This window comes from Dipodomys ordii, unplaced genomic scaffold (genome assembly GCF_000151885.1).
Source record: "Dipodomys ordii isolate 6190 unplaced genomic scaffold, Dord_2.0 Scaffold51, whole genome shotgun sequence".
Classification (NCBI taxonomy): domain Eukaryota; kingdom Metazoa; phylum Chordata; class Mammalia; order Rodentia; family Heteromyidae; genus Dipodomys; species Dipodomys ordii.
In genome coordinates this window covers 9,388,691-9,413,488 of record NW_012267267.1, presented here as the reverse complement: position 1 = coordinate 9,413,488, position 24,798 = coordinate 9,388,691, and the positions used below count along the sequence as shown (strand labels likewise).

General features: G+C 38.6%; 2 protein-coding genes across 4 annotated transcripts in view; one reads left to right on the top strand and one right to left on the bottom strand.

Moving 5' to 3' along the window:
• The window catches only part of Srsf11 (serine/arginine-rich splicing factor 11), a 38,269-nt gene extending 15,687 nt beyond the window's left edge, over positions 1–22,582 (bottom strand). For 2 of the 3 annotated variants that reach the window (XM_013020587.1, XM_013020590.1), the window contains exons 1-2: positions 9,728–10,158; positions 3,018–3,151 (exon numbers count right to left, since the gene is read on the bottom strand). In XM_013020587.1, the coding sequence (XP_012876041.1) occupies positions 3,018–3,151; positions 9,728–9,924 (331 nt within the window). In that variant the 5' untranslated portion in view covers positions 9,925–10,158. Of the gene's footprint in view, positions 1–3,017; positions 3,152–9,727; positions 10,159–22,518 lie in introns of those variants that run through there. The other variant, XM_013020589.1, reaches the window with a different exon arrangement.
• A 172-nt stretch (positions 22,583–22,754) lies between these two features.
• Positions 22,755–24,798, top strand: part of Lrrc40 (leucine rich repeat containing 40) — a 43,048-nt gene continuing 41,004 nt past the window's right edge. The window contains exon 1 of the mRNA XM_013020648.1: positions 22,755–22,906. Coding sequence (XP_012876102.1) covers positions 22,759–22,906 — 148 coding nt within the window. The 5' untranslated portion in view covers positions 22,755–22,758. The remainder of the gene's footprint in view (positions 22,907–24,798) is intronic.

The window sequence follows — 24,798 nt, the reverse complement described above, 5'->3', positions numbered from 1 at the left end:
AAAATGCTTTATGTCCCCACATGTGCCATGCTAACCCATACCAAAAAATGCTGCTATACAGTGTCAGTTCAAAAGCTAACTTAGCCAAACTCCGTAAGCCAAAAATGACATAAATGTCTGTTTTTAAAGCCTAATCTGTGTATTCAGATAAAATCTAAGGGTCCTAAGACAATTTATGTAGACAATTTAAATTCTATCCAACAGCAAAAGCCCTATACAGATGGATTAATCTGTTAATGTGCCCAAGCCCCCAAAATGAGAGTTCAATAATACAATTAAACTACATATTTGCAAATACCAGTAGTATTTCTGTAATACATATTAAGAAACTGCATCTCATCATAAAACATACAATATGTACAGGGCACTTAAGAGAAACTGGATAAGCTGCAGAAGAAAACTGTTGGGTGGTATTTTCAGCAGGGCCTGGTATATAGTTCAGGCTGAACCAGGGAAAAGAACTGTAAAACACAACAACAAAAAAGAAAAACCACTGTTAAATAAAGGTAATGGTTCCTTCCACCTATACTGAGAAGTGCCGATAATATAAACAAATGTATACTACACAGCACTGTTATCTTGCTTGTGTCAGAGCTGTCATCAATTTAGATACCAAGAGTTATGGAGGGGAGGGGGAGAAGATCATTTAGATATAGGGCATTAATGCATCAATATTAACAAACCTACGAAGATTAAGGGATAATTTTGCATGCAAAATTATGTCTCAAGAGGATATATTATCAACATCTTACTCAAATTAGTGCATTTGCAACATTTCTGGCAAACTAAAATCCTCTTGAATTTATTGTAAAACACCTGATAGAAGATCTGCATCCATTTAAAAAAAAGTCATGCATCTGATCCTCTGATTTAAAAAAGACTATTTAAAAATAAAACTACAATTTAAAAATAGCAATGAGGCCCCTCACCAGTTAATTTTCATGCGTCAAGAGTATTTTTTTTACTGCTGCTTTGATAGAACCATGAAATACTGCATGAATGTGTAGAAATGAAAGAAAAAAGAAACAGACAAAAGAAACAAACATTAACCAAGGAACCTAGATATCCCCCAAATCCATTACTATTAAGAGTCCCTTCAAAATCTAGCTATCTCATTCTTACCAATTAAGACTATACCTTACCGTATACTTTGTGTCTATTGTTCTAAAACACTGAGCAACCAACACCCAAGTGTAAGAGCTAAAACTGGAGTGAATGGTGACAAAGGGATTGAATACATCAATTTACTTGAGGAGGTAACATTAATACAGCATATCATACTACAAATAAATACAACAAATATAAATTTCTAAGCTAAATATTTCTATCAATTCTACATATAATCCCCCAAACTTCACTTTCAAGACTAATCTACAAAAATGACTGTGCTCTAATATTACTTATAAAAACCAGTTATGATATACTGTACTATGTCCCAGGCTTGAGAACTATAATACTTAGCCAGTAAAGAATTCATTAAAATTAAAGATTAACTATAACATTTTGTAAATTACATTATATGACCTTTGTTATAAGACCTATCACCTGTATATTTTTCTCATCTTGAGTCTGAATTCTGTAAATTTTTTTTTTGGTGGTCAAGTCTTATCACACAGCAGGCAGACTAACATAAAATAAATTGCTGAACCCAAACATACTAACTCAAAAATCAAAATATCTATAAAACCTATAAAATTGGGCTCAAACACTTTATTATGGAAATAGATGTACTGTTATGATATAGCATGCCTTAACCCACCTCGAATATACTTTTGAAAACCAAAGGTAATTTTTTTGAGTTTAGACATTCCACAACTCTTACAAGGTATGGTGCAAATCTAAACATTTGTATTCAAAGATTGCATCTAAATTCAACAATTAACAAGACTGTTTCCACTGACCAGTTTACTAAAACAAGGGTAAGGCAGGTAAATTCTGGTCAGTATATAAATTTTTAAACTTAAAATCCAGTAAGTTTCTTATCATGTCAATGATTTCTTCCATAAAAATTTATAGTTACCAAAAAGCAAATCAAGTAGCAGTACACTGGGAACAAACTAATTATAAAATATGCCTTAGAAAATTTTACAAAATGGCATAATAGTGCTGTCTCGTCACAGTGGCATTTATAGGTCCAAAAAACCTGCATTTTTTTCTGTCAAATTACTTTAACAGCCTAAAATGTAAAAAGAGAGAAAATGTAGTTAACATATGGTTACACCAGGAAAACACTTGGGGGGCTTGAGTGCTTGCTGGCCTTTAGTTAATGTCTAGAATCCCCTGTAGCTGCAGAGGACCCACTGTTTTTCAGTCATCTGGAAGGGTTTTGCATTTGCCTTCTCCACTACAAAAATCACACACACAAATAACAGAGAGAAGAATTTATTATTTAGAGATATTCTAGAAAATATAACAAGAATGAACAAGAAAATCTGGCATAAATACAAAACACCCAGTGCCCATCTGGCACCTAAGCTACAGGAAATCTTCAATTTCCACCAAAAACAAAAAGAAAAAAAAAAAAAGAAAAAAAAATCTATTGCAACCCTTGGTATACTGGAATACAAAGAGGGATTTCTTCTTTTTTTTTTTTGCCCCAAGTTACCAATAGGAAGTTAGTACTGAAGAAATAAAAGTAACCTAGTCATTTATTTAAAAGAAAAACATCATCATGCATTTATTTGAAGGTTTCTGTGTTAGGTGTATATGGAGTGAACCATTTACCTTCAAGGACTTTAAAAATAAAACTTAACAATAAATTAAGTAGATCTTAGGGAGTCAAAATTAGGAATGAACTTAAAAATGTTTCAAAGAAAATAAAAGGTAAATATACCTGATTTCTAATTTTTAGAGTTAAAAAATACTGCAAGCAAAGATTTATGGACTGCAGTATAACAAGGGTTTCAAAATGTTAATAACTTAAGATTTTAACATGCTACTAATGCTCATTCTATAACTACACTGAGGTAGATGGTCATCTTATGATGCCCATATAGGTAGTTAAACAAAGCACAAACCTTCTGCATATGGTACGACTATCAAAGCTCTGTCAACGAATACAGTATTTGTCAGATGCTGTGCCACAACTGCTGAGTCTGGATCATGGAATTTAACAAAGCAGACACGAGATGAGACTGGCAAAGGTGAATCACTAAAAAGCAAAAACAGAATAGTGACATGAGAAAAATCTTACCAGCTAGAAAATAAATGTATAAGACTTGCATCCTAAAAAAAAAAGTTATGAACATAGAACTGCATATATACCATTTTAACTTGTTCATTAAATAGTGTATCACCCTAACAACTACTTAAATTTATAATGTACCATGTTTTAAATGTTTTCAACATTCATGGAACAACAAAAATAGAGACAATTTCCATATATATGTTTGAACTCAGGATTTGGGTTCTGTCCCTGAGCTCTTTTGCTCAAGACTAGCACTTTACTACTTTCAGCCACAGCTCCATTTTCGGGTTTTGAGTGGTTAATTGGAGATAAAAGAGTCTCACGGGGACTTTTTGGCCTGGGTTGGCTTTGAACCCACAATCCTCAATCTCAGCCTCCTAAGTGCCTGACATGCCATTTACTTTAACAGGTAACAACTTAGTTTCAGCTTAGAAAGTTTTCATTATAGCTATTTTCTCAGAGTAAAACTGACATTTTAATCTCAAGAATAAAAGAATACGGTGATAAAGCAGCTATATGATGGCCAGTTTCCCTGGCCTCCTTAATAAGGCAGTTCCATACATTGAGCTTTTCCACATACAACTATGTTTAAGGGCTCATGGCCAATTTAAACAACTAAGGCTTTCTAGCCACTAGCACTTTCATAGAAAAAGAAATTAAGCACATATGGAGTACTTTAAGTTTTTAAATAATACCCCTTCCTACTATTTCCTTGAGTGAAAAGAGCCATTCCCTTCAGCAAATTGGTTCTTTTAGACAAAAGAAAAACAAGATATGGGATGCAAGATATGGCAGCTAAGATGACTAATACAAGGACTAAGTAGGCTTTTAAAAAAATATAAAAGAGACATATACTAGTTATTGCAAATAAGGGAAAGCATGGGACCTGTTTCTTTGGGCCTGGATTACTAGTGTATGTCTGAGACAAGCAGAAATGTTCTGATAAGTTGATGTTAGGTGATATGAACCCCAAGATAAGGATTCAAATGGTTTTTCTTTCTTGTGATTGTTTCTAACATATTTATAAGATGATTTTTTTTTTTGGTCAGTCATGGGGCTTGAACTCTGGGCTTGGGTGCCACTTCCAGTTTTCTAGTGGTTTATTGGAGATAAGAATCTCACGGACTTTCCTGCCAGCGCTGGCTTTGAACCAAGATCCTCAGATCTCAGCCTCCTAGTATCTAGGATTACAGGCTTGAGCCACTGGCGCCCGGCAAGATGATTTCTTTGTTGCTTTGTATGTTCCTCCCCCACGGTACATCCCCTGTTTTCACTGTATTTGATGTTGGCATACTTTGTGGAGGGGAAGGGAAAAAAGAAATTGTTTAAATAGGGATACAGGCAGACCCGTTGCAACAATGAGATGTACAAGATGTTATGTCAGGGCTGGGAAGGTGGCTCAGTGGTAGAGCGCTTGCCTTGCGTGCCTGAGGCCCTGGGTTCGATTCCTCAGCACCACATAAGCAAAAAGAAAAAAGCCAGAAGTGGCGCTGTGGCTCAAGTGGTAGAACGCTAGCCTTGAGCTGAAGAACTGAGGGACAGCGCCCAGGCCCAGAGTTCAGGCCCCATGACTGGACCCCCCCCCCAAAAAAAGACGTTATGTCAGAAAAAGGAACTTTACAACCTTGGTGGGGGATGGGGAGAATAGGAAGGGATGGGAAAGGGAAACAAAGGAGGAGGCAACAATACTTGATAAGAAATGTACTCTTTACCTTGCCCATGTAATTGTAACCCCTCTGTATGGTATTTTCACAATAAAGAAAAAGAAATAAAGACCATCAAAAAGTTAAAAAAAATATAAAAGAGAACCAGGGTTGCCAGTGGCTCATGCCTGTAATCCTAGTTACTCAGGAGGTTGAGATCTGAGGATCCTGGTTCAAAGCCAACCGGGCAGAAAGTCCATGAGACTTTAATCTCCAATTAACCACCAGAAAGCAAGAAGTGGCACTGTGGCTCAAGTGGTAAGGCGCTAGCCTTGATGTGAAGAGCTGAGGGATAGCGCCTAGGCCCAGAGTTCAAGTCTCATGGCCAACAACAAAAGGGGGCTGGGAATATAGCTTAGTGGTAGAGTGCTTGCTAGCATGCACGAAACCCTGAGTTAAATTCCTCAGTACCAAATAAACAGAAAAATCCAGAAGTGGCAATGTGACTCAAGGGGTAGAGTACTAGCCTTTAGCTGAAGAACTCAGGGACAGTGCCAAGGCCCTGAGTTCAAGCCCCAGAGCTGGTAATAGATAGATAGATAGATATAAAAGACAGCTAGGCATTAGTGGCTCACACCTGTAATCCTAACTAGGAGTCTGAGATCTAAGGATCATGAGTCATTTAGACTCTTATCTCTAATAAATCACTCAGAGTGTAGCCTTGAGAAAAAGAATGCCAGGGATGATGCCCAAGTCCCAAGTCCCAGGACCAGCAATTACCCCATCCCAGCCACAACAACAAAAAAATCCCCAAACATTAAATAAAAGGCAGAGGTTGCTTCCCAACCACACACCAAAAGTTATTTAAAAAATCAGTGTCCTAATGCAATGGAAACCATTTAATTCCTGGCCATCTGTGTGTTAATATCTAGGTTTTCTACTTCTGGTCAACTAAATCAGTATTTCTGGTGGGCAAAGCACTTAGCCCATCCTTTTAAAATTCTTCCTGACAACAAGCCAACTGTATTTTAAGACTCAGTGATAAAAAGGAGATAATCTGATTATACATACATATAATATATATAATAGTAAAATTTTAAACTGTATAAATACCTTTAGTAGTCATACCCATTTGGAACTTACATAAAATTTTCCTAAAGGAAAAAAGGGATCCTACCTACTTCAGGTTCAAAGTGATACACAAGGAACTTAAGTCAGTATGTCATAGTCTTACTGTTAAATGTTTCTGAAAGGATTAAGACATACATACATAAATAATGTGAATTAGTACTACTCTAACATTTTTATTCAAACATTAAACTTGTTATTTTGTATATCTTTTCTAAAACATACATGTTTTTCTTAACACACAATACTATTATGTTCTAACACTTAATGCCTTAGGAAATAGTAAGATATTTCACAATTCTTTAATACTATCATCAGATTAAAAGACAAAAAAGTTCTTAAAACTATATATTATATATAATTAACATACATATGAAATTCTTTTTTTTTTTTTGGCAGTACTGGGTTTGAGTTCATTAGGCAGGCACTTCATCAATTGTGAGCCAGAGCCATAGTTTTTTTTTTTTAGTCCCTTTTCAAATATGGTCTCATGTTTTTGTTCAGTCTGGCCTAGAACCTCTCCTGTAGCTGGGATTACAGGAAAGTACCTGGCAATAAACAGTTCTTCAAGCTGGGAAACGGTGGCTCACAACTTGTAATCCTAGCTACTCAGGAAGCTGAGATCTGAGGACTGGGTCCAAGCCAGTCAAGGCAGGCAAGTCCTAGAGAGTTTTACCTTCAATTAATGAAAACTAGAAGTAGTTCTGTGGCTCAAGTGGTAGAATGCTAGCCTTGAGTGAAAAAGCTAAGGAACAGGGCCCAGGCCCTGAATGCCAAGCCCCAGGACTAACAAAACAGTTTTTCCATTTACCACCTACTGCTTTTCCACTTATTTTGTGCAAGAACCACTTCTAAAAATGTAAATGTCTTTACAGTCTATATTCACGGCCACTAAAATGTGAGAACCTCTGAGTTAGGCCACTAGACAACAGGCTTTCTCAAATCCTACCTTAAACTTGAGTGGATCATTTCTAAGGAAAATGATCCCCAAACAGCACCTGCCTTGCTCCTTATAAGAAGTACACAGTAAAATGTTGCATTGTAAAAAGGAATTTAATTTTTTGTTATATGTAACTAATCTTAAAAGATCATTAATGTACTTGATTGGTTACTCAAAAGCTATTAAGGATCTTAAATATATCTACATTGCTAACAGTAGTTTAGCTTACTGTAACAAGACCCCAATTACATGCTTCACTGGACTAATTATTTGATAAGCATTTCAGTTACAATCTCTTATTGTAAATCACACTAAATCCATGCCCCGCCCCTCACCTATATCCCACCACTTCAAAGACAGAGGCAGAAGAACTGTTTGAGGTGAGTCTGAGCCACACAGCAAAAGACCCCATCTCTAAAAACCCAGGTATGGGGGTTGTAGCTTAGTGGTAGAGCAGCTTCCCCAACATATGAAGTAATTTAACATTTTTGGAATGAAATGTCCTTTTGGACTGCTGCTAGTCGGTAACATATTATCTGACAAACTACTGCTGAAACTCTAAATTGTCAAGAAAGTATTCCCAGTTTGAACAGGTCAGACTAACTATTCAGACAGACTAATAAACAAAACCCAACACTAAATAAATAAAAGCAGTCGCTTACAATATTGTTCAAATCTGAAAGCCCATTAAAGATAATGCAGTATCCTCTATATTGTAACTTGTACATTTTCAGAAGGAAACGATATCTATGTAGAACCTAAAGGATGGAGCTAAACAGCAAAAATATGTCAATAATATATTCCCTTGGGAAAGGAGTCTTCTGAATGCATACATAGCAACTTACATGTTGTGAATGGCTGAGCAATTCCCCAGCAGCTATTCTGGTTATAATGAAATTATTCATTTTACTACAAAGGAAAAAGCCAGACTCTGGTCCATCACAACTTTCTCCAAGACACTATCCATTGATAGGTTTAAAACAAAAAACAAAACTGGGTTTTGGTGGCCCCTGCCTATAATCCTAGCTACTCAGGAGGCTGAGATCTGAGGATTACAGCTCAGAGACAGCCCAGGGAAAAGTCCTAAGACTCTTTAACTCTAATAAACTACTCAGAAAAAGCCAGAAGTGGTGCTAACTTTGAGCAAAAGAATCTCAGGGACAGCACCCAGGCCCCAGAGTGAAAGCCCTAGGACTGGCCAAAAAGGAAAGTTAGTAACTTCCATGCCTAGAAAGAATGATACAATTCAGTGTTTCAAATGCCTGAGTATTAAATGATTACAACCACCAAAGTATCACTGATTTTCTGCCATTTTTTATGAAAATTCCAGGTGTATGTTTTCTCCAAAATTAAATACAACATAGCAATATGAAAATAGTATGTGAAAATATTAAATAGAAAGTAACGAAATACATGAACATTATTAAAGTAGTAACTCATTATCACAACTTTTATCAATTTTATTTAGATATATTTAAGTAACTATGAACAATTTTTATCCATCATTTTGAGCAGAAATATACCAAGATTGATTATATACACCTTAATAATAAATTTCTTCAGGATTTCTATATTTCCTGTTTAGAAATTAAATACCACAAAACTGTTAACACACGTAGATGGTTTACTGACAATATTTCAATTTTCACCTTTCCACTATTTTTCCTAAAGAGCATATAACTAGTATTCTAGATGTTTATGCTGTTTTTTTTTTGGTATGTCGTGGGGCCTGAAGTCTGGGCCCCAGCGCTGTCCCTCAGCTCTTCAGCTCAAGGCTAGTATGCTCTACCACTAGAGCCACGGTGCCATTTCCGGCTTTTTCTGCTTATGTGGTACTGAGGAATCGAACCCATGGCCTTATGCATGCAAGGCAAGTACTCTACCACTGAGCCACCTTCCCAGACCCTAATCTACTATTTTTAAACCTTTACTTCATAACTGCTTTATAGATCATTAATCCACTTAATACTTGGCAATGAAAGTATTTTTAACATGAATAAGACACAGATTACATGCTGCAATTCAAATTTCCAACCTTTTTTTTTTTCTTGGGTCCAGTCGTGGGGTCTGAACTCTGGGCCTGGGCGCTGTCCCTCAGCTCTTCAGCTCAAGGCTAGGGCTCTACCACTTGAGCCACAGCACCACTTCCGGCTTTTTTCTTTTTGCTTATGTGGTGCTGAGGAATCGAACCCAGGGCCTCATGCATGCAAGGCAAGCGCTCTACCATTGAGCCACCTTCCCAGCCCCAAATTTCCAACTTTTTATAAAATCCTTTCTCAAGGAAATAAAATTCTATACATTAAACAGAAGGAGACACAAGGACTCGGCTATTTCTTATTTTTGACACATCAATACCAAAAAGAATTAAGTATTCAGGCTCACTGGATTAACCAAAAATTGGTTTAAGCCCCCTTCCATAGGCCAAAATCACGGAGCAGCATCTGCAATAAGTGAACCAGTTTTAACACCAAATGTACACACGTGTGACAGTTCTGCGACCTCTCTTTCATCAAGGATGCGTGATATATTTTTTAAAGTAATCGATATGCGACACGCGTAAAATGCAGTTTGTCAAAAGAACACCACCACACGCTGGCACAATTTAAGAAAAACAACAACAAAAATCCCCAAACGAAACGACAGTGTGACCTAATCTCTCAAGTCGTGGCCCAGCCCGTGCGCTTCCCTTTCCGTAAGTTCTTTCCTGCGTAAACACGAGCACCAGGTCAGCGCCGGCTTCCGGGCCCGGAAGCGCCGCGGGGCCGGAGTGGCGGCTAGGCCCAGGCCCGGGCGGCGTTAGCGGAAACGGGGATGGTGGACGATACTCACTCCGGCGGGAAGAGGCGCAGTTCGTCAATCTTGCCTAGGAACCCGAAGAGCGTCCGCATCTGCTCAGAGCTGGCGCTCGGGGAGACATTCGTCACCTGGATTACCTCGGTGCCGCCGCCGCCGCCGCCTCCGCCGCCGCCCGGCCCGCCGCTGGGGCCCGGGCCCGCAGTGCTGGGGACGACGGTGGTGTTGCTCATGGCGCTGCTCGAGTTCTCGCTCCTGCTTTAACACATCAAACACACAACAAACAGTAAGAGGGGGGAGAGGAACCGGGTCGCGGGGGAGACAAGGTGTCCGCCACTGCTGTCCAGTTGCTGCCGCCGCCGCCGTTCCTCCGCCCCACAGCACGCCGGGGGGAGGGGAGAGCGCGCGCGAGTTCGAGACCACGAGAGCACAAACGGCCCACCCCGCCGCCAACCACCTCCCTCCCGGGCCGGCGCCCACAATGCCTCGCGGCGCGCCTGCGTCAGCGCCGGAAAGGAGAGCAGCGGCTTGCGTCCTCTTGGCCTCTTGGCGGTTTTTCACTGTTTAGTTTTCTTTAAAGCACGCATTCATCCCACTGGAAAAACCTGCCCACTTCGGCAACCATCCTATTAACTAGCGACCACAGTGTTTCCCCCGGCGGAGGGAGCTGCGCGGGATGGCGGTGTCGCATGCACACCCACCCTCGCTACCGTTCTTCTCGGCCGCTGCCACTATACTGTTTCCTTAAGTTTTCACACAAATTTTGGTAGCCCTAGACTTGTAACTAATTTGCTTTGCGTCTAAAATCTTCGGAAAAGGTAACAGTTCACAAACCTACTACAAACCTGCTATTTGTAAGTTAAATTTTTATTGCACAATATCATTTGCAAGCACGTTTTACAGTACTTAAGGATAGTCGGGTATATGATCAACAATTCCTAGAGGAAAACCTGCTTTACATGCATACAATAAAATACCATGAAGTAGTTGTACTAAGGGTTTACAACTCCCGAAGTCAGGTTATGAGCACAATGCTTCTTAGGCAATGTCACCCCTTCCTTCATTTTCTCCCTTTGGTCCCAACCCACACATAGAAAAAAATCTTTGCCTTATGTTTTTAACATCCATTGTTATCCAATTAGGCAGTTCCTCAAACTTGACAAAACTTTCACTGTTTTGGACCTTTAGGTAACGACTACTTTCTCCCATTTTATTTAACTGACATCATGCACAGTCTTCCCTCATTAATTTCTACAAATAGTAATTCCTCTACTCCATGACAGGGACTGTATGTACTTGTAATATGCATTCCCTTTACAGTGGCAGAACAAATCACATCTATCGAAATATCAGTACTGTGTATTTAATACATGTACGAAAACACTCTAATGGCAGTATCATTTATTGTAAAACAGTTTGAATCAGTATTTTTGAGGCTAAAATTCAAGGCGTTATGGTATATCTACATCAGTGAATATTTCTTGGCATAAATTCAGTCACAGGTGCAATTTGTACAAGATTATAATACAAGTTATTGAGGTCTGGATGTAAAATGACTTGTCTAGGTTAACTCACTAGTGACTCACTAGACAGTGTATTTGTGAATCTAAACAATGTTAAGATATTTATTTTCTCATTTTAAATTAGACATGGAATTGTTAAGGATTTTTACCAGTTCAACACTTTAAATAGTAACAGTGCTTATAATATGCCACACCTACTACAATATTTGAAAAAAGGACAAAAAAACACAAGGGCAGAGTTAATTTTGCCTGCCTCATTTTCTTTACCATTACCAAACATCTATTTATTTTGTTGTAGGTACATAGTACACAGAAGTATTTTATGTAATTCTACACTTTTCTGAGTGCATAATTCAGAATTCAAATTACAAGTTCAAGCCAAAGAAAAATAATTCAGTAATTAAATTATTTAATCAGAAATCAATTTAGAACAACTTATTGAACATACTAATAAGATGGGACTTGAATATGGAGATGGAGAAACATGACATGAAAAACATGGTGGCAAAAATACTCTATTCAAGTAGATCTTAAAATATTTTAGTTTCAAATCATCTAGTAGGGCCAGGCGCTGATGGTTCATGCCTGTAATCCAGATACAAAGGAGGCTGAGATCTAAGGATTACAGTTCAAAACCAGCCCAGGCAAGAAAGTCCAACAAAGCACCAGAAAACGGGAAGTGGTACTGTGGCTCAAGTGGTACAGCATTAGCCTTGAGCTGAAGAGCTGAGGGACAGTGCCCAGGCCAAATTCAAGCCCATGACGGACCAAAAAAAAAAAAAAAAATCATCTACTAGCTATAAAACACACAAAACCAAAAGCCAAAATTGAATTTAAAGAGAAGACAGCCTAAGTACCAAGCTCTCATAAAGCATGTGATCTGAAAAAAGGTCCCTTTGCTTCTAAGAATCTACCTGTTTACTAACCAATCAAACATGGAATTGGCTAATTTTGAACATTCTTAAAGGTCTAATGAGTAGATTAAACAATTAATTACTTTGTATTATTATCTGTATCTCTCAGAAAATATTTAGCTAAAGGCAAGCAAATAATGTCAAAACAAACAAGTACACTCAAATCTATATTAGTTTTCAGGCACTGCTGATTTGTTTAGGCTCCAAACTAAATAAGGCAATAAGGAGTGCAGAATCTGGAGACATATATTCTCCAGTATATCTCAAGATTTATTCACCATATTCACAATAAAAAAAGCAAAAAAAAAATCACAATTCTGGAGCATATTCACTATAACCCTACAGCCTCAAATTACAAGTTAGTGCCAGGCCATGCCTGTAATTGTAGCTATCCAGGAAGCTGAGTTCTGGAGAATCAAGGTTCAAAGCTAGGAGAAGACAGTAAATTTCTCTTTCCCAAACTATCTCCAAAATAACCAGTAAAATTCCCTGTTGGAGGCATGGGTCAAATAACAACATCAGTCAAGCAAAGCAAATGGAACAATTGTGGGAATCAAGTTCAGGAACATAAAAAAAAATCACAATTCAAGTATGTATTATGTTTCAAGGATTTCCTGGATGCTCAAAGGGAAGAGATAGTAAAAAAAACTTACATATTTCTCCATGGTACTTTAACCTAGGCTGGCCTCAAACTTGCCTCACCTTCTCAAGTGTCAGGATTATAGATAAGCCCCAAAACACTAGGCTAATCTGATTCTTGATACTGCCAGAAAAGTATGGCAAAGAATATTTGCAAATGTTTTATGCAAATTCTCAAAATACTAATCCTGTTAGTTTTACGAAAAGTTTTAGTCCTTTCTAGTACCAAGTTTTTAAAAGAACTTATGTAGAAGTAAGTTTTTTAGATAAATGAGCACAGACACAAACATACCATCCCTACTGCTGCTATACACCACTGTCCTAACTTGTATAATACAAGACACTTATTTTTGTCAGTACTTTTGTTTATACTAATAGAAATGATGGTAGACACTTCACTGACTCCAATTCTGCATATCTGCACAAACAACTGGATTTTTAATTAGGTAAGCATCTCCTAACTAATTAAGCAACTTTTGAAGGCACTGAAGGCAATGAATTAACTTTTGTGCTCCTGATGGACCAATGTTTTAAGGAGAGATCTTTCTGTGTTACCTAGGACCTAGGATGACCTAGACCTCCTATAGGTGTGTGCCATGGAACCTAGCAATCAATATTACTACACTGTATTAAATTAAATTCAGCATTTAGTAAAAGTTTAGTGAGTTTCATAATGTGCTAAAACTGTACAAATGCTTCACATAGTCTACGAATCCTGGTAAAGCAGATAGCTTATCATTGTGACATACATAAAGGTATGCATGCAACAAGGCTTGGCAAATACAGACAACAATGTATCTGTTAAGATTTAAAAGAGAGGGGCTGGGAAGGTGGCTCAGTAGTAGAGTGCTTGCCTTGCATGCATGAGGCCCTGGGTTTGATTCCTCAGTACCACATAAGCAGAAAAAGCCAGAAGTGGGGCTTAGGCTCAAGTGGTAGAGTGCTAGTCTATAACTAAAGAGCTCAGGGACAGCGCCCAGGCTGAGTTCAGGCCCCATGACCGAACAAAAAAAAAAAAAGATTTAAAAGAGAGATTTTGTTGAGGTTAAAAAAAAATCAAGTATATGATGATAAATTTTTCCTTTATACTAATAGAGAAAAAGGTAAAAAACTAGTAAATAAAACTGCTGCTTACATATCTCTAAAATTTATGATATATTTTATTTTCTACAGTACATCTTTGACATATGGGTATATAGTTGCAAAGAAACTGCCCTAAGGAAAAAAAACCACCAATACTCAAGATGTATAGAGTTCAGTACTCTAAAATTACTCCAATTTGCCTAAAACCTATGTGTAGTTAGCCAGAGCATCCATAACACACAATCACACAAAGCAGGGTATTTTACTGTCACAAAACTACTGTTGTACACACTAGTATTAATCACCAAACTAGATCTTATTTCATGCTATTTTTCCCAAATACTACAGATGTTTGATTACGTTTTTCCATATGCTGCTAAACTTCCACTAAAGCTGTGCTGCCTTTCAACAAATCTAACATTTAAGCATAGTGATTTTTTTTTGTTGGTCATGGGGTTTGAACTCTGGGCTTAGGTGCTGTTCCTGTGCCCGTACCACTTCCAGTTTTCTGGTGGTTATCTGGAGATAAGAGTCTCACAGACTTTCCTGCCCAGGCTGGCTTTGAACCATGATCCTCAGATCTGGTAGCTAGGATTGCAGGTGTGAGCTACCAGTGCCCAGCAAGCACAGTAATTTTCAGTTTGGTTTGGAAGGTATTATTGTCATGTAGTATATCATATACTGACTCAACCACAACTGAGGATAATCAGGACAAAGCTTCTCCACACCAAAAATCTGCATAGTGAGTGCACAGGAACTGCAAAGTTTTGTTCCTGAAATTTGATCTTTTGTTAATTGGGTTGTTTATTCCTATTTTTAGTGCATTTGGTACTAATTCCATGCAATAAGTCCACAAATAAGGAAAGCTTACAGTATTTCTAACTATTTGTATGATATTTCTGTTGGTATTTCTATAAATTTAGATAATTCTATAAATACTATATTAAACCTATAAACCTCATTCTCCCTTTTCTTCTTCATTTAAGTGAAGAGAAGAAGCTAAAGGATGGGCTAGCACTAGGAAACAGCTAGAAAAAGTGGACACAGACCTCAGAACTTCCCACTAGGACATACAAAAAACACAAGTTTATTCTTAATATGTCTTTGTTTTGATAAAGGATAAAAACAGTAATTTGAGCACCAAGATACCATTTCTAGGGCTGTAAGCATGGTTTAAGAGGTAGAACAGCTGCCTAGCAAGTGTGAAGCCTTGAGACCAAAACTGGAAGTAGAGCTGTAGTTCAAGTCATAGAATGCTAGCTTTGGACAAAAAAGCCCAGGGGCAGTGCTTAGGACCCAAGTGAAACCCCAGGTCTGGTGTGTGCATACATGTTTGTTCAAGCCAGTGTTTTTTTTTTGCACACACACACATAAATTTAGTGGAAAGAAATCCTGTGTAGTTATGTATCTTTAAGTAAATAGTTTAAAGGATATTCCCCCCTCCCAACGCCCCCACACCACTTGAGGGACAGGGCATGTACTGGAACTTCTTTATGCAAAACTAGCACTTTACCATTTGACCCGCTACTTGCTCACTTCAGGCTCTTTGGTGGGTAACTGGATAGCATCTCAGGGACTTTCCTGCCAGGTCTGGTTTCAGCAATCCTCAGATCTCAGCCACCTGAGTGGCATAAGCCACAGGTACCTACCTAGCTTCAAGAATTTTAATGTTTTCCTACTTCAAGGAATTAGACATTTACATCATTTAACCTTTAACTTCTTTTTCCTATGCTGTCAAGTTAATGTTCTCTTCATAAAGGACAATTACTTTTAAAGACTGACAAAATAAAACAACAAAGTAGTGTATGCAACCCAGTAATAAGACTGAATTTCATTAACTGAATGCTTTAAAAGTGGCCTTTAATCCTCCTAACACTCAAAGGTACTAGTGTGATTAATAATACAGGTCCTGGGTCAAGCTGAAGGAGTTCTACTACCAATTAAGATAATTATGAGTTACTGGAATTATGAGAAATAATGCTCCACCTAGTGGTGAAGATGAGTGAGGCTATTCATACAAATGGGAGAGAAGATTAGCTATTATAATGCCTATTCAACAAAGAAATTAACATTTAGAAAAGTTAAGCAATGGACTTCAGTTTCATATAAAACAAGTGACAGTAAAGCAGGCAAAGATTAAAAACCAAACCAAACTAAATCAAACCAGGCAGGTATCTCACTACTCCCTCGATGTTGTGCTGTCTCCTCCTAAATAACTTGCCATATAATTTTGGAAGAAATTTAAACTTGTAAAATGAGAAGCACTAATGATTCATCTCAGGTTCTGTATTATCAGGGGGAAAAAATCTTCACATTTTGAAAAAAAAAAGGCTGTCTCAAGGCTCCATTTTATACCATCATTCTCTTTCTTTGAGTTACTACTTCCCTCACATGGAAGATTCAAATCAGAAGTTAATCTAGGTAGCACCATTTACATTCCACATTTTGCCATTCCATACTTAGTTTTCCATTCTGGCCCCACCATCCCAACAAACAGCTTCTGCATGCTCTCAAGTATCATAGAGGTGCTTGCCCTAATTAGTCATGTGATTTCTAGTACTTTTCTGTGAAAGAGAGATAGTTATATCATTTGAACTTTTTTGTTTTCTGAATAGGTCCTTGGGTTTGAATTCAGAGCCTGGGTACTGTGGGTAAGCTTTTTCTGCTCAGTACTGGCACAAATGAACAAAAAACCCCTGCATTTTGACTCAAACTTATTTATTTATTTTGGCGCTTGCTATCATTTGAACTACATATTTAGACCTCAGACTGATTTTTAAAGTTACTCATAATGGTATTATATACACTCACCCAATTCTACCTATTCTTTCCACTAATTTAGCCTTTCCCAATTTATAACACTCGAGTGTGATCAATGTTATACAATATATTCATTTTAGTTGTTAAAGATCAGAAAAAAAGCACTGGAATAGCAAAGCGTTTTCAGGTGATTTTGAAAATGACCAATAAATCTCAAGAAGTTTTTTCTTAAATGACATAAGCAATATTAGTTTATCACTATCCTGGCTTTAAATTCCTTTTTCAGGACTATATAAAGAAAATAAGAAGCAATAACAAAACAGGGAAATTAACTGCATTTAGGATACATTTTTTTTACAACTTTTTTTTCAAGGGATAAATATTGACATGTTAAAAGTTGAAAATGTATTTTTTCCACAACCCTCCATTAACAACTTTAACAAAATACAATTCATAGCCACATCTGAAACTGAAAATAAACATGCAAAATATGTACTGACTTCAAAGAAATAACATATTTTCTACTGAGTACTTTTAAAACTTGACAGTTATCGGCTGGTGACACAGCTTAGTGGTAAATTGTTTTGCTTAGCATGCTCCAGGGCCTAGGCCTGGATAGGGATAGGGGGAGAAAAAAAAGCAAAAACAAAGGTTTACAGTTAAAAGCTTTGAGGGAAGTCAGATGTGAAATTGAAATTTTTAAAGAGAACTCAAAGGTTCTTTCAGTAAGTAACTTTTAACACAAGATAGAAGAAGCTATCATAGATAAGGCAATGTTCTGAAAAATAAACATCAATCTGCTACTTTATACAAAAAGAAACTTCAGGGAAATGTCTGTAAAGCAAGTTCACTGTGCTTTTGATTCTGTATTTAAACAAATGTGCTTAGAAAGCCTGTACAAATTTATCTCATTTTCCCTTAGTTCAGTTTTAGATTTGTTTTAATAAATTTTCCTTATCAATACTAGCTTTTGCTTTGAAAAAAATATAGGGCAATAAGTAATATATCAAGAATAATACAGCTAATTCTAAAAATGTCTTATTAAAAATTTAATGGGCATGGTGGCTCAAGCCTGTAATTACTCAGGAGGTAGAGATCAGGGATTAAGGTTTGAGACTAGTTTGGAAAAAAAAAGACTACATTGTTCATGGTGGCGCTATAATCCTAGCTATGGGAGAGGTATAGGGAAGATTGTGGTCTGAGCCCTGGCTCAGCCAAAACCTGCAAGACCCTATCAGAAAAATAACAAAAGCAGAAGATGTGGGGTATACAAGCACTAGGCCTTAAGTTCAAACTCCAGTACAATAAATGATGGATTGAATGAATGTAGGTAGCTCATTGGTGTAATCTCAGCAACAGACTGAGTGAGGCAAAGGATAATCGTAGGAGGCCAGGCAGGGCTACACAACAAGTATGAAGCTGGCCTGGGCTACACCTCCTGTCTCACTAGTACATATAAAACAGTTGTTAGTGGCAGGGGTAAATGCTCTCTAAATTTGGTAAGAAGTCTGACTTTCCCTTATAAAACAGAATAGGGCTGGGAAGGTGGCTCAGTGGTAGAGCGCTTGCCTTGCATGCATGAGGCCCTGGGTTTGATTCCCTAGCACCACATAAGAGAAAAAGCCGGAAGAGGCGCTGTGGCTCAAGTGGTAGTGCGCTATCCTTGAGCTGAAGAGCTGAGGGACAGCGCCCAGGCCCAGAGTTCAGGCCTCACGACCGGACCCAAAAAAAACAAAACAAAAAAAAACAGAATAGCAATTTATGGATAATTTAGGCTTAGTTTTGATTTCTTCACTTTTTTATTTAGTAATAAATTGAATAACACAACCATACATCACTTAAATATACTGAATATATTACAGAAAAAGTTTTGTCACAAAAGGCAGCTAGCTGTCCAGTAGAGAAGCAGGTATCTTTTTTACAGTGTAGATTATGTCTACATGTCTGTATCCATGTTTTGGGTAGTACTACATATCTGAACTTGAGCCAGTTCCTTAACCCTTTATGCATTTTAGTTATTTTTTTATGCCAGGCGTCAGTGGTTCATGCTTGTAATTCTAGATACTCAGGAAGCTGAGAAATGAAGATCATGGTTCAAAGCCAGACCGGGCAGGAAAGTCTGCAAGACTCTTATCTCCAATAAACCACCAAAAAACCAGAAGTGGCGCTGTGGCTCAAGTGGTAGGCTAGCTAGTCTTGAGCTGAAGAGCTGAGGGACAGTGCCCAGGACCAGAGTTCAAGCCCTACGACCAACCAAAAAAAAAATTATTTTTTTAGTTAGATCCTATACTTATTGCCCAGTGCAGCCTTGGACTGAAATACTCCTACCAATTACTTCCTTCATAGCTGAGGTTAGGTGTGTACTTCCACATCCAATTTGTTTGTTACCTTTTTTTACATAGCATGGCCTCAATTTGTGATCATCCCATTTGTGCTTGCAGAGTAGCTGAGATTATAACTGTACCACGCCTACCAGGCTAACGTTCATTATTTGGACTGGTTTGAACTCAGGGCCTCAAGCTTGCCGAGTTTGCCTGATTGATTCTCTATCACATGAGTCATACCTCTAGACCAGCTTTTTGCTGATTATTTGCAAAATGGAGTCAGTCAGACTTTTCTGCCTTGGCTGGCTTCAAAACCATACTCTTTGGATCTCAATCTTCCTGAATAATAAGGAATATAGGCTGAAGTCCATTCTTTAAAAGAAGTGAACACTTTGATTTAAATGCCAGTGTTTCTTAAAAGAATATAAAGCCACAATGCCTATATGTCTCTGATCATATAAAATAACATTTATTGAAATGAACTCCAGGAAATGGAAAGTTTTTTTCTTTGTTGTTTCTGTTTTCTCTTCTTTTTGTCTTGTTTAATCTCTCTTTGGAAAGGTAAAGGGGGACACAGAAATAGAGGGACAAAGGGTGAAAAAATGCAGCAGTAATACTAACTAGACACTATTTTGAAAATGAACTATACAACTTGTGGATGGGGACAGGAGGGAAAAATTGGAATAGAGTGAGGGAAGGGATGACATTGTCAAAAAATATATATTCTTTACCTGACCTATGTAACTGTAGCCCCTCTGTATGTCACCTTTATAATAATAAAAATAAAAAATGCAAGTGTTGGGCTGGGAAGGTGGCTCAGTGGTAGAGCGCTTGCCTTGCAAGCATGAGGCCCTGGGTTCGATTCCTCAGCACCACATAAGCAAAAAGAAAAAAGCCGGAAGTGGTGCTGTGGCTCAAGTGGTAGAGCGCTAGCCTTGAGCTGAAGACCTGAGGGACAGTGCCCAGGCCCAGAGTTCAGGCCCCACGACCGGACCCCAAAAAAAAAAAAAATGCAAGCGTTGAAGAAGAATCAAGTTTTTTCCTTGAAGTAATACATCTGATTTAAAGAGGTAATTGTAACTCATATAACTATTTATGACTAATTATTATTTCTTCAGGAAGCTCAATTCAAGTTGATTATCATTTACTTTCTAGGAGATAAAACACATAATTTTCTCAAGTTAATAAGGAAATAACTTTTACCACTTGCTCAATCAACATTTGCTCCCCAAATAAAACACACAATGTGTTATAAACATAAACTAGAAAAATTCTTATGCACGTCACTTTTATGTATTGTCACTTTTATGTACTGACATTCACGACAAGTATATGGCTACTTGGGAATTTCAGAATTACTTTGTCATTAAGCAGGGTATGTATAGACAAAATGAAACAATGCTTCAATTGGATGTTTTTATTAAACAGTCAATAATGAAAATACTAAGGCTGGAGGTATAGATCAAATAGTACAACACCTGCTTATCAAGCAAAAGGATCTGAGCTGGATTAAGACTGAAAAATTATACTTTGCTATTACATGTTAAAAATCAAACTACAGAAGGGAGTATAGAGAAGGTTACAGTCATTTGTTAAAAGTAGTCTTGTTACTTCTTGTAAAAGAAAAAGGTTTTCAAATCTTCTAACAAACAAAAGTGCTCAGGACTGGTGCCTCATTCTTATGATCTTAACTATTCAGGAAGCTGACATCTGAGAATCTTGGTTCAGAGCCAGCCCAGGCAGAAAAATCCACAAGACTCTCATCGCTAGCTGGCAAAAAAGCTGGAAGTAAAGCTGTGGCTCAAGAGCTACCAGTGGAAGAGATCAGAGGCCCTGAGTTCAAGCTCCAGCGCTGGCACCAAAAATAAATAAATAAATGAATGAATAAATAAATAAATAGTCTATTACAACAATTTCAGAATAGAAGATTGGAAAAATATAAGAAAGCCACTAGGTAAGTAGTCATATGTAGGTTCAAATGCCTGCCCATCCCACTTACAGAAATTTGTGACCTTGAGTAAACTTTTAACTTCTTTTGGCCTCAATTTATCCAAACTGGCCTTCAGATTAAAAAAGAAATAGCAAATATAGAGATATTATTAATATAGAGGTATTCTTAGCACTGAGCCTGGCATTTATTTGGTAAGGGCTCAAATTATCTTTACATTATAGACAAGATGACCAGGAGGATAATTAGTAACCTTGTAAAAACTGTTCTTTTGCTTTAAAATCCAGCCTTTTATTGCTTAGTAAAGTAACTGTTGGTATCTTTCTGCTTAGTTTTTTTTTTTTTTAGTTTTCTAATTAATAACAAAAGGGGTGAAGTATTTAAAATTTAAGTTCGTGGGGGCTGGGAAGATGGCTCAGTGGTAGAGTGCTTGCCTTGCATGCATGAGGCACTGGGTTCGATTCCTCAGCACCACATAAGCAGAAAAAGCCGGAAGTGGGAGTTCAGGTCCATGATCCACCAAAAAAAAAAAATCACCATGCAGCAATTTTTACAGGCAAAATTGTGTGTCAAAGACCATCAACCTTTCAACAAACACTATTCATCCCCAGTGATCTTGATGGGAGTTAGGCCCCTATCTATCTCCCAATCTGTGCTTTCAAGATAAAAATCATCTCCAGCAATACAGAAGGATGAATGTGTCCTCTCTTCTCCACGCCACTCTTTCTCCCCCGTGTTGAGGATAGAATCCAAGGCCTGGCACATGAGAAACAAGGGCTTAACTACTGAGCTACTTTCTCAACTCAGGATGAGTTCTTAATAATTCTCCTTGGATGAATCGGTAAGTTATACATTTCAGATGGAAACTGTAACAGTCAGGAAATAGACACATTGCACGAAATCTTTAATCTTTTCTGAACTTGAGTCCTTTCCCTCACCAAGAGCACAAGATTTAACTCCCCCCCAACTTGAGTAAATTATTTGACAAATCTTGTAAAATCGGAATGATTACCCCTAAGCTAAAGAGAGAAAGAACGAGTTTCAAATGCGCTTGAATCAAAACAAAGTGCCTCATGTTTAGAGTAAATTGATGGGGTTATCACTTGCATTTCTGGCGCTCCAAAGTACAGGCTGTAGCGCTTCACTACACAACTCAACACACTTGCCCTCTCCTCTTACATCGTCCACTTACGTCGCTCAACTGTCTGGTGAACAGAACATTGTTTTTGAAAATTTAAGCTTTCTCGTTCCTTCTCCCAAGCAATCCTTGTAGTTCACACTGTTTGCCTCCAGTACCGGCCTGCTACAAACTCAATGCAACAAGGGAAATGATGTGCTAGTTCTAGGAGACACCGTGCAGGGCCAAAGGCCATTTAATCGGTATTGCTCTGGAGGCTGGGAAGTCTGTGATCGCCACCCGGAGCTGCAAAGCGGGATGGGGTCCAGAGACGACGCAGGCCGCGCCCAGGTCTCAAGTTTTGGTGAAGGCCCACGTTCCCACTAGGTGAGAGGGAAGAGCGGGTTCTCCGGTCCCCAAACCCTCGCCACTGCGCCAGCACAGAGGAGACCGGAGGCACCGTAACAGATCCAGCTATCAACCCGAAAGGCCTCGCTGAAGCCGGTTAAACGCACTTACTTGAGCAAAGTAATTCCAGGACGCTAGGCCGGCACCGGCAACGGGACGGGCTGCCGTGTCCTCCAGCCCCCGGGAACTGGCCGTGACGTCATCGACGCGCGACGCGGAGAGCGAAGGCCCTGCCGGTGGCCAGCGGCCCGGCGCCGGGAACGCGCGCTCGCCGGAGGGGCGGGGCGAGCTCGCCGCGCGGCGTTGAAAAGTCTTGGGCGGGGCTGCTGCTTGGACACGGTGGGTTTGAACATGTCGCGCCTGCACCGCGGGGCCGGGCGCGATCCGCGGGCGGGTTTCGCAGCCGCGAAGGACTGTGGTGCCTCGGTGCCTCAGGGGCTATTGAAGGCGGCGAGGCAGAGCGGACAGTTGAATCTGTCTGGTCGGAATCTCAGTGAAGGTAAGGCCCAGACGCGTCGGGAAGCCGCCCGGCGTCGGGCCCGGCTCGCGCCCTCCTCTACCCGGGGGTCCGCCCTCCCAGCCCGGATCCGTGCTGGAATCCGCTCCCGCTCCTCCTCCAAGGGGGACCTGCTGGGTCTGTGGCCACAATTCAGACGAGGCACTTTCTGGAAGTTCCTCCGTCCTGTAGGATAAGTGAAATAACCTGAGAGCGCGCTAGCAAGATGGGCTCATGTTTTTTCTTTGGCCCGATTTCTTCCTGGTAATGGCCTTACCAACGCTACCATTTTTTCCTCTCTCTCCATACACACATATTTATTATTATTATTATTATTAGTCGGTCGTGGGGCTTGAACTCATGGCCTGGGTACCGTCCTTGGGCTTTTTTCACTCAAAGCTAGCGCTCTACTACTTTTAGCCGCAACACCTCTTCCCAATTCTCTATTTTAAACGCCGAAATTTTACATTTGTCCCTGTGTTAGCATAAAATGAAGGTCACTGCTTCTTGCCAAGGCCCTCCTCTGTATGCAACTGAGCAAAGTCCTAACGACAAGAGATAGAGTATATTTTAAAACTTATTATAATTTTATTATCTTTAAGCAGTTATACAAAGGGCTTTCAATTTAACACGTTAGTTTATTAGTTCAGTGCATCTTGTTCAATGCTACCCCCTCCCCCCCCCATCATTCTCCCTTGTCTCTCCCAACCCTGCATTCTTTTTTAAATTGTGGGATCTAAATGAGCGCTGCCCTTTGATTTGATCGACCTTGAGAAACCTAATAAAACCAAACGGGAAAATGAATATTTCTCGTTTCAGTTTCAGTGAGATCTTTTGTCTCTATAGAAGTGAATGTATTCTCAAATTTTAGCAGTGAATTTATTACCAGATTGCTGACAGGTGTTGCTCCTTGGAAGGAGGTGTCCTAAAGAGAGGAGAGGCCTCTGCCTTGCCTTCGGATACCGAATTCTTGATGTGGCCTCAGGAAAAAAAAATCAAGGTAGAGATCAAGGGAGACACCAAACAACTTTATTAGTAAAGCAAAGTAATGGAAAGATAGTATACAACTATGGTTGTGGGAACATCCATGTACAGTGAGTACTTTAGTATCACAAGTGTTTGTGTTGAATAAAAAAGTAGATAGTGTTTGGATCCGATTAACCAGAAGTTCGAACACATGGTACATTTAGTCATTTTTAATGTTACTTTGTTTTATCAATTGGGACTGGAGATCTAGGGTTGACCTGCTAAACATTGGATCACTGGGTAGTTTGGCATTTTCCTCCACTTGAGTCATTGATCTGAGACAATAGATTGTTATGTGTTGCTTTCAACACACATGTCCATCCCTGAGATAAATACTTTCCTAGCAATCCCTTTTTGTGCCCAAAGGAGTCATTTTCCCAGAACTATTTCTTTTGTTCATTTAGTTAAGTATACTATGGGCAAGGTAAGTTGGTTTTTTATTTTATTTTTTTAATTATAATTTTAATTTTTTTATTTTAATTTTTTATTTTAATAAATGTTGCAACTTTATGATTGTAAGATGACAAAAACAGTACTTCTGTGCTTTTACTAAAGCTATTTCTTAACACCATATTTGTTTCTGATTTTCTGGCAGCTGTTTCCTTTTTGTCCTGCACCAAATTGACTCTTTTTTCCTCCAAAGAGAGTGAACAAAATGACTACAGCCCATTTGTTATATCCTCATTCTATAATTTATCTGTTGTCAGTTGGAAAAGAAAATATAAAAAATATAATTTATTTTTTACTGTTAAGAGTCATGCTGTATGAAAGCCACAGTGACTATTTAAATTTTTAATTAATCATTATTACATACAATTAAAAACACACTTGAGTCACTTTAGCCACATGATGGTATCAATAAGCTCACA